General features: G+C 49.8%; 1 protein-coding gene across 1 annotated transcript in view; it reads right to left on the reverse strand.

Annotated features, from left to right (window-relative positions):
* The window catches only part of ATAD3A (ATPase family, AAA domain containing 3A), a 59,823-nt gene that overhangs the window by 30,154 nt on the left and 15,888 nt on the right, over positions 1 to 13,781 (reverse strand). Inside the window, exons 8-10 of the mRNA XM_015406192.1 lie at positions 5,002 to 5,157; positions 4,103 to 4,159; positions 1,544 to 1,669 (exon numbers count right to left, since the gene is read on the reverse strand). Of these exons, the coding sequence (XP_015261678.1) occupies positions 1,544 to 1,669; positions 4,103 to 4,159; positions 5,002 to 5,157 (339 nt within the window). The remainder of the gene's footprint in view (positions 1 to 1,543; positions 1,670 to 4,102; positions 4,160 to 5,001; positions 5,158 to 13,781) is intronic.

Consider the following 13,781-nt stretch of genomic DNA (forward strand, 5'->3'; position numbering starts at 1 on the left):
TGCCCCCCCAATAGGTCTTCCCTTCCCCAGCCAGTGCAGAGAAAGAAAGGGACTTGAACTTTAAATGCATTCTCAAAGCACCCCCCCCCCCGGGCGGGGGGGGGGGGGGGGGGGGTGGGGAGCACCCGCTTTGCGTGCCAAAGGTCCTGAATACAATCTTTGGCGTGCGCAGTTAAAAGGTCTCCGGGGAGTCTGCTGCTGGCCACCGGGCGGTAGCGTTGAGCAGGACGGACCAATCGTCTCGCTCACTAAAAGGCAATTTCCAGCCTTTACGCTACGCTAACTCAGTAGAAAAGCACCCTCTTTGCATGCAGATGGTTCTTGGTTCGAGTTCCGTCAAAAGACTCTGAGACGGCTCAGAAAGACCCGGGGGAGCCTCAGAGCAGCTAGCGTCGAGTTAGAATGAGGCAACGGTTGGACTCAGGATTACGGCAGGATTTCTTTGCATAACGGGGGGGGGGGGGGGGGCGAAAAAAAAACACATGCCCGGTACATGGAAGTCCCAGGGCCTTGGAGAGCCGCCATACTGGGTTGGATGGACCAATGGTTTGCCAGCCAGGGCAAGGTTATCTGTCTTCAGGCTTTCGCTTGCAGGAGGCCCCGGGTCTTAAACATACACGAAGGTGTTGTTGTTGTTCAGTCGCACAGTCAAGTCCGACTCTTCGTGACCCCACGGACCACATCACGCCAGGCCCTCCTGTCTTCCGTCGTGCTCCGGAGTTTGCTCAATTTCACGCTCGTTGCATCGATAACACTGTCTAACCATCTCATCCTTTGCCGTCCCTTTCTTCTTTGACTTTCAGTCTCACACATGAAGCTGGCCTTGGACTAAATCAGACCATCGGTCCATCGAAGCCAGTATTGCCTACTCAGACTGGCAGCCGCTCTCCAGGGTTTCAGGCAAGGTGATGTCTTTCACACATCAGCCACTGCCTGGGCCTTTTAAACAGGAGATGCTGGGGATTGAACCTGGGACCTTCTGCATGCCAAGCAGAGGCTCTGCCACGGAACCAGTCTCTCCCCTGCACTAATGAACACATGAACCTTGCCTTATACAGAGACAGAGCACCGGATTATCAAGGACAGTATTAGCTACGTTTGTCACATGCACAAGCTCTAATCAGGGCTGCGCATATGCCCCAGTTCTACAGGAGCGCAGTAGCAGTGCTTGGTGTGGTGGCAGGCATGGAATTCGGTGGGGTTTTCTGAGGATCTCAGCTTCAATGTTGTTAAAAAGGCAAAGCACTAGTCCTCATGTCTGTGCAGTTATACTTCAAAGCACACAGGTATGCCATATGCTAGAATCTCAGACGCCATCAAAGTGACCAAATGTGATTTTTTTACGACTTAGCAAAACCAGAATGAATAATGTAAAAAAAAAAAAACGGAGGGGGGGGGGGGGGGGTGATTTTAAAAATACAGAATAAGTTAGGCAAAACAAGAGGTGCACATTTGCGTAATTTGCATAGAACACACAGAGCCTTGGCTATTGTGCCATGAGCCTGACTCCTGCCCGCCCAGAACCGCGATCGGATCACGTTACCTTTGCAAAGAGAGTTTTCCCGGTCCCGGGAGGGCCGTACATGAGGATGTTCCGGTACAAACTCTTGTTGTTCCTCGTGTTCCGCGTTGCGATGGCAATGTCTCTCACGCGCTCCTCCAGCTTGGGCTGGAAAACGAAAGGACAGCGCTTGACAAACAGAAGGAGTCCAAAGGCCTGTCCCGTCCGGCACTGTTCCCTGCAACGGCCAGTGCCAGGAAGCCAACAAGCAGCATAGGAAGCAAAAAGCCCTCCTCTATGGATGGTTTCCAGCATCTCATAATCTGAGGGTATACTGCCCCTTAAACTGGAGGTTCCATTCCCTGTTATTATGGTAAACAGCTGCTGGTAAGAGCCTCCCACCATGAATTTATCTCAGTGATTATTAAAAACTGTAATTGTTTTATATAAACACTGGGGTAAATCTTATTGGGTTTAATGTAAAAAAAATATCATTTCTCTGGGAAGCACAGAAGCTTTCTCACAGTATCCCTGATTCTCCACGTTTCCCGGTTAAAGGAAAAAAGCTGTTCAATGACAAAGACGATCTGACTCCCGATGGTAACAAGGGAAAGAAATTTTACTTACAAAAACAGAAGCACCTCTTACATGACATATTCATGTAGGTACAATCAGGGCTCCTTTTGTAGAAAAAGCCCAGCAGGAACTCATTAGCATAATAGGCCACACCCAACAGCAGAAATTCATTAGCATATTAGGCCACACCCCTGACACCCCTTACAGCACAGCTCATTGGCATATTAGGCCACACCCCCATGTTACCAGAAGTGTGCTCATCCAGCCACACCCACCTTTTGCTTGTTATTCTGTTTACCTTCTTTGTTGTCAAAACCCAGGGCTTTTTTTGTAGCAGGAACTCCTTTGCATGTTAGGCCACACACCCCTAATGCAGCCAATCCTAATGAGTTCCTGCTGTTGGGTGTGGCCTATTATGCTAATGCGTTCCTGCTGGGTGTGGCCAACTTGGAAGCCTGTGCGTTCCTGCCCAAAAATAGCCCTGGGTACAATTAACTTACTGTGAACAGATTAGCTTCAAAACTATTATTGTTTTAATTGTATTATTTAATTGTTGCACCACCCTGAGCCCACTGGGGAAGGCGGTATATAAATCCAATATAATAAATAAATAAATAAATGTTAACTTGCTACAGCTCCGAGCCCACGTAAGAGAGAAGAAGAGAGGTGCCATATAAGATGAAACAGAAGGCCAGCTAGGGCCAAAGAGGCTCAACATCTAACGGATGAGAGGGGTGTGACCACCTGCCAAGTGTACCCGAGTGACAGCATTATCTTAATCCTTTCCCTTCCAGGTCTTCTTGCATGTCGAGTTACAATATCAAACAGATCTTACCCCTACCTACAACTCCAATGACCTAGTCTGAAGCCGTCCTCTAGCCTAAGGAAACTTCTGCCAACTTAAGTGGCACTACAGATGCAAAATTTCCGGAAATTTTGAAGCTTGGAAAAAAACCCGTTTTCCCCTAGGAAACGGAAAATTTCAGATTTTTTTTAAAAAATGCTACATTAGTACTTCTTTTTTCTTTTCCAGATTAAAAGTCATTCTGTTACTTTAGGAACATAAAATATGACTATGGACATTTTTACTTGGCATGAAATTATCACAACTAGCATCTTAAAAATATAGTGTATCCAACATTATTACAAACAGAATACCCACCCACATGCAAAAACAAAACGGAACCCTTTTTCTTTTCTTGAGACAATAGCACCTCCTAAAGGAAGAAATTCATCTTGTTCTTGCAATGGAGAGTTCAGTTTGTAACCTAGGACCTGCTTGTCCTCAGTGCACAGAAATTAGATCAATCTGATACCACACATATTTTTTAGAAATGATTTGGAAAATATTTGAACACCTTGTCTTAAAATATTTTATTCATCATGTTAACATAAAATGTTCTATAATCAATTTTTTTTCTTTTCTTTTTTCAATTTTTCTGAAAAAAACAAAAAAGGCTTCAGGAAAAAAACGGGAAAAAACAGTTTTTCCCCGAATTTTTCCATTTTTTTTCCCCCAGGCCTTCACATCTCTAAGTGGCACTTCCTTTGGTGGAAGAGCCATTCAAATTGGAGGAAGTCTCCTAAAGCCGAACAAAAGCTCCTCGAAGGATGGCTGGATCCACCCCAACACTTGGCGACCTTGTAAAGAAAGGGTTTTTTTTTTGGTACGGTTGGCTACAGAACACCCCCCTGATCCACCTTACAAGGTTGTTAGAGAGTCAGTATGGTGTCATGGTTAACGGCCTCTAATCTGGAGAACCGGGTTCAATTCCCCGCTTGAAGCTAGCTGGGTGATCTTAGGCAAGTCACAGCACTCTCAAGCCTAAAAATAAGCATAGCTCGCCACCTAGTGGTGCCAAATAAGAACGACAGCTTCGGCAGCCAAACAATCCCTCCGGGGATCTCCTGGCTATTCCACACACAAAGCCATATGATGCTTTCGGGGTTTTTTTAGTTTACAAGGTTGTTGTAACAGCACTGCTTCCAAAGTGCACTGAAATGTTAACATCTGTTATTACTTACGCTGAGAACCACTCCTTCAAGAGCATCTTGGGGCTTACTGGCCAGCCGCTTGCCCACCTAGGAAGAAAAGAGAAGAGCTGTCGTGTTAACAGCGGTGTATTCATTCCTGTGTCAAGTAGACATGTGGCGCTGCTGAAAATGGGGGTTGAAACATTTATATCAAGGCAACGAGTCTTCTGAAATGGCAGGATTTGGGATGGGATCTTTTGACACTGCCTACGGCTTTGATAGGGGGCTGCGGTGGCTCAGTGGTTAAGATGCTGAACTGCAGACCAGGAGGTCAGGAGGTCAGCAGTTCAAGCCCCGAGTGCCACATGACGGAGTGAGCACCCGTCTCTGGCCCCAGCTCCTGCCAACCCAGCAGTTCGAAAGCAAGAAATTGCAAGTAGATAAACAGGTACCGCTTTGGTGGGAAGGTAACAGTGTTCTGTGCGCCTCGGCGTCTAGTCATGCTGGCCACGGGATCATGGGAACGTCTTTGGACAACGCTGGCTCTTCGGCTTGGAAACAGAGATGAGCACCGCCCCCTAGAGTCGGGTTTGACTGGCTTTCGAGCAAGGGAAACCTTTACCTTTACTTATGGGTTTGATGGGCTTCAGTATTGTGATGTTATTTCGGTATTAGATTAAAGGCAGGCTATTAATGCATGTCCTCCCATGAGCGATAACTTCTGCCGTTTGCCTACTCACCCGGGGCGAGTAGCCATTGCGGTGGGGCGAGCAGGAACAGCCAATACTTCCCAAAGTTCCCTTTAAGGATCTTTAAGAAAACTCATAGGTTAACAGTGCCCCACTGCAAGGTTCTGGGAATGGAGGTTAAAGGCTGGGAGAAAGGGAAACCAAACAAGCAGACCACTTTGGGTTGAGGCCAGGCCGGGCCGTCCGAAAAGGTCCACTTACCTTCACGGGATGCTTGAGCGCCTCCAGCAGGCTGATGCGGGAAGTCTCCCTCACCAAGGACGGCTTGCCCAAGCGAGCTTCGATGTATCGCCCGGCGACTGCGGTGGCGTTCTTTGCACTGTAAATGCCAACTGCCAGGAGCGTCAAGCCAGCCACCTGTCGAAGGAAAAAGAAAGGAAAGGAATGCTGATTTCTCACAAGGTGGTTGAGAGTTGGCGCGGTGGAGTGGTAAAGTGTGTCGGACGAGGATCTGGGAGACCCGGGTTCAAATCCGGGCTCTCCCATGAAAGCTGTGGATGGGCCAGTCACTGGGCAGGATAGAAGTGTACGAGATCCACAGTATACACAATTAAAACCCATGAGTATGGCTTAACCGAAATAACAATTGCACATGCAAAGAGCTTCACGGAAATCACTACAGCAACCCTTGCAACAAATCTGTGGCGGACAGAGAGACTGGGTTCGACCGGCTCCCAACAGCCGCTGTGAGCCCCGTAGAGATGTGAAGGCCTGGAAAAAAACCAGAAAAATTCGGAAAAATTGAAAAAAGAAAAGAAAAAAATTGATTATGGAACGTTTTATTTTAACGTGATGAATAAAATATTTTAAGACCAGGTGTTCAAATATTTTCCAAATCATTTCTAAAATATATATATATATGGTATCAGATTGATGTAATTTCTGTGCACTGAGGACAAGCAAGTCCTAGGTTACAAACTGAACTCTCCAATGCAAGAACAAGATGCATTTCTTCCTTTAGGAGGTGCGATTGTCAGAAGAAAATAAGTTTCAGTTTTGTTTTTGCATGTGGGTGGGCATTCTGTAATAATTGTTTGGATACACTATATTTTTAATATGCTAGTTGTGATAATTTCATGCCAGGTAAAAATGTCCATAGTCATATTTTATGTTCCTAAAGTAACAGAATGACTTTCAAACTAGAAAAGACAAAAGAAAGGCTAATGTAGCATTTTTTTCAATTTTTCCAAAAATTTCCGTTTTTTCCGGAAAAAAACAACGGAAAAAACCCGGGGTTTTTTCCCGAGCTTCAAAATTTCCAGAAATTTTACATCTCTAGAGCCCCAGTAGATTTTGTGGGGTTCAAGGCGACGACCCAGGGTGCCACGCGAGCCTAGTCAGCTGATTTTGCCCTCCACACCCCTGGAGCTAATCCAGTCCACTGGGGTCTTAGAAAACGCCAGGTTCCACGCTTGGTCCTCTGCATGAGGATGTCCCCCAACCCCGTTCTTTTGGTTCCGGGATCCTGCTGGTCACCCCCCAGCTCAACTACACTCCCAGCCTCTGCTTGCGACCTTGAAGTGAGCAGTGCCACAACTTCTGCCGCTCTGGACCATCAAGTGCTGCTGGGCACCTGTGTCTGGGTGTCAGCAGACTGAGAGCCACCTGGAGTCACAGGTCCAGTTCTGGATGCCAGACTTTAAGACAGGGGTGTCAAACATGCGGCCCAGGGGCCGGATCAGGCCCCCCGGAGGGCTTCCATCAGGCCCGCAGTGGAACTGGCCACCTCCTGCTTCCAGTTCTGCTGCTGCTGCTGCATCATGGCTTGCTTCGCCAGACTCTCTTAATCACGCCGCCATTTCGTGTTTTAACCTGGGTCCTAGACTCAGAACCCTGAGCGTGAGATTTCTATGGCGAATGTCAATAAATCAAAAGTAGGTTCGCGGCTTACAGAGCTAATGTTTTAAGCATGTTTTTATTTTAACTAAAAAAAAAAAAACCAACCTTTGTGTTTGTGTCCTTTGTAAAGTTCATATCTCCACTACCTGGCGTTACATTTTATGACACACGTGGCCCGGCCCAACAAGGTCTCATTTATGTCAGATCCGGCCCTCAAAACAAATGAGTTCGACACCCCTGATCTAAAGAGGAGCATAGGCTGACTGGCTCAGAGGAGGGCAAACTGAGATGGTGAGCAGGCTGGAAGATGGGCCCCTATGAGAAGAAGAAGAGATTGGATTTATACCCCCGCCCTACACTACCTAAAGGAGTCTCAGAGTGGCTTACAATTTCCTTCCCCTCCCCATAACAGACACCCTGTGAGGTAGGTGGGGCTGAGAGAGCTCTGACAGAAACTGCTCTTTTTCAAGAACAGCTCTTGTCAGAACTATGGCTTGCCCAAGGTCACCCAGCAGGTGCAAGTGGAGGAGTGGGGAATCAAACCCAGTTCTCCCTGATTAGAGTCTGTGCACTTAACCACAACACCAAACTGGAAAGGTTGAAGGGAGTCGTGTATGTTTCGCCTGGAGAAGACCGACGGGAGGCATGAGTCTGCTCTTCAAGTGGCCGAAGGGGCATCCCGGAGGGAGGGGGCGGAGCTGAGGCCTGCCAGTCTGAAGGGGCACAGCTTCCCCGCGGTCTAAGAGGACAGATTCTGGTGGAACGTCAGGAGCAGCTGAGCACAACAGGACCGTCACAGGCTCGCCCACAACGCAAGATCTTCAAAAAGGAGGCCGGACAGCCCCCTGAAAGAGATACTCTACCTTTGCGTTTCTTGCACGCGACAAGGGGCTGGACTAGGGGACCTCCAAGGGACCCTCCCCTTCTGAATCTACTAGTTGAGAATGAAAGGGCCTTTCTATTCCTTAAATCTGCACTTCTAGTTCTACTGCCTTGTTCACTGGTTGCCTTGTGCTGTCCGATTGCACCATTTTCTGTCCCGTAATCCGCCTTGAGTCTCGGCTAGAAAGACTACAAATAAACTGGGATGTCAAACAGGTACCAAGTAACAGCTGGGGGTGCGGCCCCCTCAAGGCTTTCACAGCCCCTTTCATATTAGCACTGAAGAACTACCAGTGGTAGAGGAAGAGGTCGGAGATGGTGAAGGAGACTTGGCTTCTTATTCCTGTGTACACCAGAGACCATTTCTCTTCCCCCAAGGAGCTCTTAAATAAATCCTGCTGATTTCACAACTTAACCCCAGAGGACAGATGTCAGGCCTGCTGCTTTCCCCAGTCTCCCTTCACAAGCTGGGATTGGATGAACATCTGGAGCAGAGGTCCATCAGTGGCTATTAGCCACAAGGGATAGATGGAAGACTCTGTCTGGGGCAAGTGATGCTCTGTGTTCTTGGTGCTGGGGGGGGGGTCAACAGTGGGGGGGCTTATGGAGTTCTGGCCCTGCTGGTGGACCTCCTGATGGCACCTGGCTTTCGGCCACCGTGTGACAAGGTGTGTTGGACTGGATGGGCCATTGGCCTGGTCCAGCGTGGCTTCCGTTATGTTTTTATGTCTGGGGAAGTGATGCTCTGTGTTCTTAGTACTCGGGGGGCCACAGTGGGAGGGCTTCTGGAGTTCTGGCCCTGCTGGTGGACCTCCTAATGGCCCCTGGGTTTTGGCCCCTGTGTGACAGAGTGTTGGACTGGATGGGCCACTGGCCTGATCCAACATGGCTCCTCTTATGCTCTTTGAAGACTGCCTGGCTCAAATTTGACAGTCCGTTGGGATAAAGCCAGGCTCAAATTTGACAGTCCGGCTAACCAATTTATTCCTCCGCCTCTCGTTTGAGACGCTTCCCATTTGAAACTCTTCTCAGGACTAAATCGGCAACTAAAATGAAGAAACGGCTGTGAACAATCACACGACCGCAGATAAGTATGGACCCGCGTGATAGTTCAGGGCGTCTCCTCTTGCCCGTGCTCTGGGGGGGCTCTCTCCCCCTCATGGCAAGCCTGAGCTTCCTCTGCCACTACGCCCTGTCGTATGGGGAGGAACGCCTTCAGATATGCACAGGCTACCGTCTCTGCTTTTGCTCTCACAGAGCCCGCAAGGCAGTTTTTGTTCTTCCAAGCATCTTGCGGCCAGCGGAAGAGCTGATCTAGATTTTTAAAAACTGAAATTTGGCTGCCGCTGGGCCTTCCATAAACAATACACATCTTTTTTCCTGACGGCGCTCCATTAGCCTCATTTTTCTTTTAAAAGAAAGGCAGGGTAGAAATATTTCAAAACAACTATTCAGCGGCAGCGGATGGTGACAAGTCTTCTATCAGCAGGGTACTTGGCAGGATTTGGCCTCGAGTCTTTCAGTTTTCATTTGAAAGGAAAATAAAGAGTTTCAACATCTGTTGAAGGGTCAAAGAGGACAACAAGGGGCTTCGGCCTTCTTCCACTCCTACCACCTACGTTTCTGCCTCAGTCACAAAGATGGCAAGTACTTAAGCAGGGGTAACGTTGGGATAAAGTACTGGGGAAGGCTTGGGTTCAAATCCCATCAACCATGAGGCTCATTTGGATGGCCTACACTTGCGTCTCAGCCTAGCCTACCTTACAAGGCTGGCGTGAGGAGAAAGAAGTGGTGACCTGCACACATCCCACCCTGACTACCTCGCGTGAGAGGTGGAATACGGTTGGGATCCATGATCCTTCAAATCACGCCGTTGCTCCAGATCTCAAGCCAGGCATCTGAGTCAGGGTAAACTTACAGCCCCTCTAGGGACTCGGAAAGCCTATCGGGGGCTCGGTTTTCCTTCTCTTGCGCTAACTGCTTCCCGCAAAGCACAGGAGATTAAGTTCCACCGATCTGGGGCACCGCACACTCAAAGAATCCTGTGATCTTTTAACAGGAAGCCGCATTTGGATCCCCTTCCGGGCAGGTCAGGTCAGGTCAGATCCGGGGCTTGCGATGTCACTGGAGAATCCCTGTAGATGGCTTCTGGAGGCCAGCGGCAACAGAGGGAACAGCATCAGAATGGGTAAAGGGAAACTCGGGATCCTGTTTTGAAGAGTTTTGGACTGCTGAACCCAAAGCAGCCTGGCAGTTGGGTGCACGGGCTTTTTAAAAGCCACCTACTTGGGACTGCAAAAATCAGAAACGTGCATTTGCGTGTGTTATCGAGCATTTCGAAAGCTAAACGAGCTACGCTCAGCTTGGTAAGGTACGAGATATGAAGAGCAGGGAAAACGGTTCTCCCCTGGGAGAATGCAACCAGGCCTCAAACTACGGCACACCAGACCATTCTGCTCGGCACACAAGGCCGGCAGTTCTTCGCCTCAGAGGAGGCCATGAGGAGCTGGCACTGCCGTTGGGATCGAGCTTGCTCTCAGTTGGGCCAACCCTACCCCCCCCTTCGTTTGCTGGCACATGAACATCTTCACGGGAAGGACTGGAGTTTCAGCCCTCAGGCCAAAAACCTGGCAGCCGGGCTGCTTTGCGCCAAGCGGGAAAGAAGCTGACAGCGGTTGCCTAGCAACTGTCAAAGCCTCCCCTTCCCTTCTCAGTTGTCGCTCGGCAACATCGACAGGCTTCGCTTCCGCCTTGAAATCGCCAATAACTTCCTGGCTCTGTCCGCAGGACACTTAACGGGCTGGTCCAAGAGCTTGTGGGGGGGAAAGACACAGGCACTGTGGCTGCGGCTGAGAAGCCACAACCTCCTCCTTTCTCCATCAGCCTCTACTTGGGCAAAAAAAAAACTTCGAGGGAGGCCAGAAGATGCCCTCAGCAGATGCCTTTCCCCTTCGACTTCAATGGCTGAATTCCTTACACAAGGACTGTGGGGTGTTTGGGGGGAAAGGAGACAGAGTGGGGTCTCCAGGCCTGTGCACTGAAATCTACAGCTCCCCTGCAGCGGCAGGGTGAATTCGAACAGCTGACAATTCGGGGGACAGGCAAAGAAAGGAGCAACTCCAAGCTCTGCAAATCAGGCTGGGCTCGAAAGCCGCACAACAAAATTTTGGCTGTCCTTGCCGATGTGCGGTGAGAGGTGCCATCTAGTGTACCAACAGTGCAAGTATTGTTAGTGAGGGGAAATAAAAATCCCCCACAAAACGCGCTATGAAGTAACACCCCCCCACACACAAACATTTAGGTTCCTCTCTCCCCCCACTCTGTCCACAGGTAATGAAGAAGAATACAAAGCTAGCAAGGAGTAGAAGCATTGGGGGGGGGGGAGAGCTTTCAGCCTACCCTACTTCACAGGGTTGTTGTGAGAACATAAGAGAAGCCATGTTGGATCAGGCCAGTGGCCCATCCAGTCCAACACTCTGGGTGCATTCAGACGGGGCATTTACAACGGAATAGGTGCCGGTTGCAAACAGTGTACTTACCAGGGTTCACACAGCGAACATCTGCCTTCCGTCCCTAACCGTTGTAAACAGCTTTACACCGTTGTATTCTGCCACGAGGTCCCCAAGTGGTGGTATCCTGAGTACAACGGTTGTAATCGCTGTACTCCCCCGTCTGATCGCTCTCCAACGTTGCAGAGCCACTTCCATTCAGAAGCCAGAGGCTTCCGATTTCCCCCCCCCGCCATATTTTTTTAAAGGTAGGCGATGTGCGCTTGGGCGAAGCTTTGCCCTGGCATTTGTTTGTTTGTTTTTTTAAAAAAATGGTGCTCAGCCGGGCGGTCTCCCCAAAGCGTCATTTCCTGGAAGAGAAGGAAGAAGGAAGGCCGAAGCGATGAAGAACTGCACAAGGAAGTCGTGGCGCCGACGACAGAAAGAGGGTGCTCTGAGCCCAGGAAAGCCTAAACGCGGCTTGATCGCTGCATGAACTCTGGTGTGCCGCGGAAGGCCAGCGGAGGGGGGGGGCCACACCTGCCCAGCTCTCGCTGCCTCGGCGGTACTGGATTACAAGCGCTGGGCAGAGAGAGAAGGGAGAGCCCAGCGTTTGGTATGGTTCCTGAATCTTCCACAGCAGGCTGCTTTCCTTGCTGTTCGCCTGCGTGCTTGTGCAGAGGGCTGTAGCAGCAACCGCTGCGGTATCTGGAGGAAGACCCTTGGCTGACCATCGCTTTGGGTCCCCCCTCCCCTTCTTCGTTTTACCATCTGCCCCTTCTTCTTCCTTCCCCTCCTCTTCCTTTTTTTTTTTGGGTGTATTTTGTTGTAAAGCGAGAGGTCCTTAGTGTAACGTTTTGGAGGAGTCCGGGACTTCAGGGAGGCCAGTTTGGTCTTTAAACATTAAAGGTAAGTCCTTACCTTTAAAGTTTAAATGTTATACGGGGTGTTTTGAGCATGTGGATGGCTGCCTATGCACATGCTCAAACTGAGTTGTTGTTTTTTAAAAACGCCGACACCCGCTGCGTGTGAGCAGGCATACAGGGATGGGCTCCGCAGAATGGAGGTGAGTGTGATCGCGTTTCAGCCGGCATAAACTGCACCGGTTCCAACCAGTACAGTTTATGCCAGCTGAAACGGCGAGTCTGAACGCACCCTCTGTGTCACACAGTGGCCAAAACCCAGGTCGCATCAGGGAGTCCACCAGTGGGGCCAGAATTCCAGAAGCCCACCCACTGTTGCCCCCTCAAAGCACCAAAAATTCAGAGCATCACTGCCCCAAACAGAGTGTTTCATCTTGTGGCTAATAGGCACTCATGGACCTCTGCTCCATATGTTAAATAAAAGGGGGAGAATAAAATAGGGGTGAGGTGAGAGGGAAGACCATGACCACCACCTTCGGTTACTTCGAGGAATGGCAGGATTGAAAAGAAAAAGGTTAAAAAGAAGGTTGCTCAAACAGCAAGTGATGGAAGGCGGAGGAAAACAAACACTGAAATTTTCAGAGCGGTTGTCTATCGTGAAGCCTTTTCCACAAGCCCCCGAGGGAACAATTATCTCCTACCATCCCTTGATAGGAAAGTAAAAGGTAAAGGTAAAGGTTCCCTTGCTCGAAAGCCAGTCGAATCCGACTCTAGGGTTGCGGTGCTCATCTCCGTTTCAAAGCCGAAGAGCCAGCGCTGTCCGAAGACGTTTCCGTGGTCATGTGGCTGGCATGACTAAACACCAAGGCGCACGGAACGCCGTTACCTTCCCACCGAAGTGGTACCTATTTATCTATTTGCAATGTCTTGCTTTCAAACTGCTAGGTTGGCAGGAGCTGGAACTAGAGATGGGAGCTCACTCCATCATGCTGCACACTCGGGTCTCGAACTGCTAAACTACCGACCTTCCACAGCCTGCAGTTCAGCGTCTTAACCACTTGAGCCACTGCAGCTAGGAAAGTAGTCACAGATTAATGTCACCCAAGAGGGCTTGAGGGGAAGACAGAAGTAGGGGCTTTTGGTGGGGCCAAATTTCAACTAAGATTAACTTTATTAGCCTCGGAGCCCTTCTGAAAAGGGTAGCCCTGCGCTCACAGCACGACATCGTCAGACTACAAAATACACCAAAACTCCACACGGAATCAACCCAAAGTCTACAACCAGACAGGCTGAATTAAGTGGCTCGTGTTAATCCAGGAAATCGGCACCAATCCCCTTCCGTTGTGTATCGTCCATTCGCCATTTCCCCTCTCGATACCATCTGCCCTACTTTGTGTCACGGGGAGGAGCGCGGAGTGAGGAAGCCCCACTTTGAAACCACGGACAGCTTAGGAGCGACTGTGGATCTTGTCAAAGGAGGCCAGGAGGAAGCCTGTTAAGGACAGTTAACATTACCTCCGCCTGGCGTTGCCAGCCTCCAGGGGGCGCCTGGAGATCTCGTGCTTTTATAACTGCTCTCCAGATGATCAAGATCGGCTCCCCTGGAGAAAATGGCTACTTTGGAGGGTGGACTTCATGGCATTTTACTCTGTAGAGGTCCCTCTGCTCCCCAAATCCCCCCTCCCCATGCTCTACCCCCTAAATCTCCAGGTATTTCTCAACCCAGGGCTGGTTGTCCCCGGCCCAAAGGACGTCCGTCTTGCCTCAACCAGGGCCGGGGCCTTTTCTGCCCTGGCCCCTGCCTGGTGGCAGATGCTCCCAGTCGAGATTAGGGCCCTGCGGGATCTTCTTCAATTCCGCAGGGCCTGTAAGACGGAGCTCTCCCGCCAGGCCTTCAGCCGAGGCAGCG

This window comes from Gekko japonicus, unplaced genomic scaffold (genome assembly GCF_001447785.1).
Source record: "Gekko japonicus isolate JY-2015 unplaced genomic scaffold, Gekko_japonicus_V1.1 scaffold1133, whole genome shotgun sequence".
Classification (NCBI taxonomy): Eukaryota; Metazoa; Chordata; class Lepidosauria; order Squamata; family Gekkonidae; genus Gekko; species Gekko japonicus.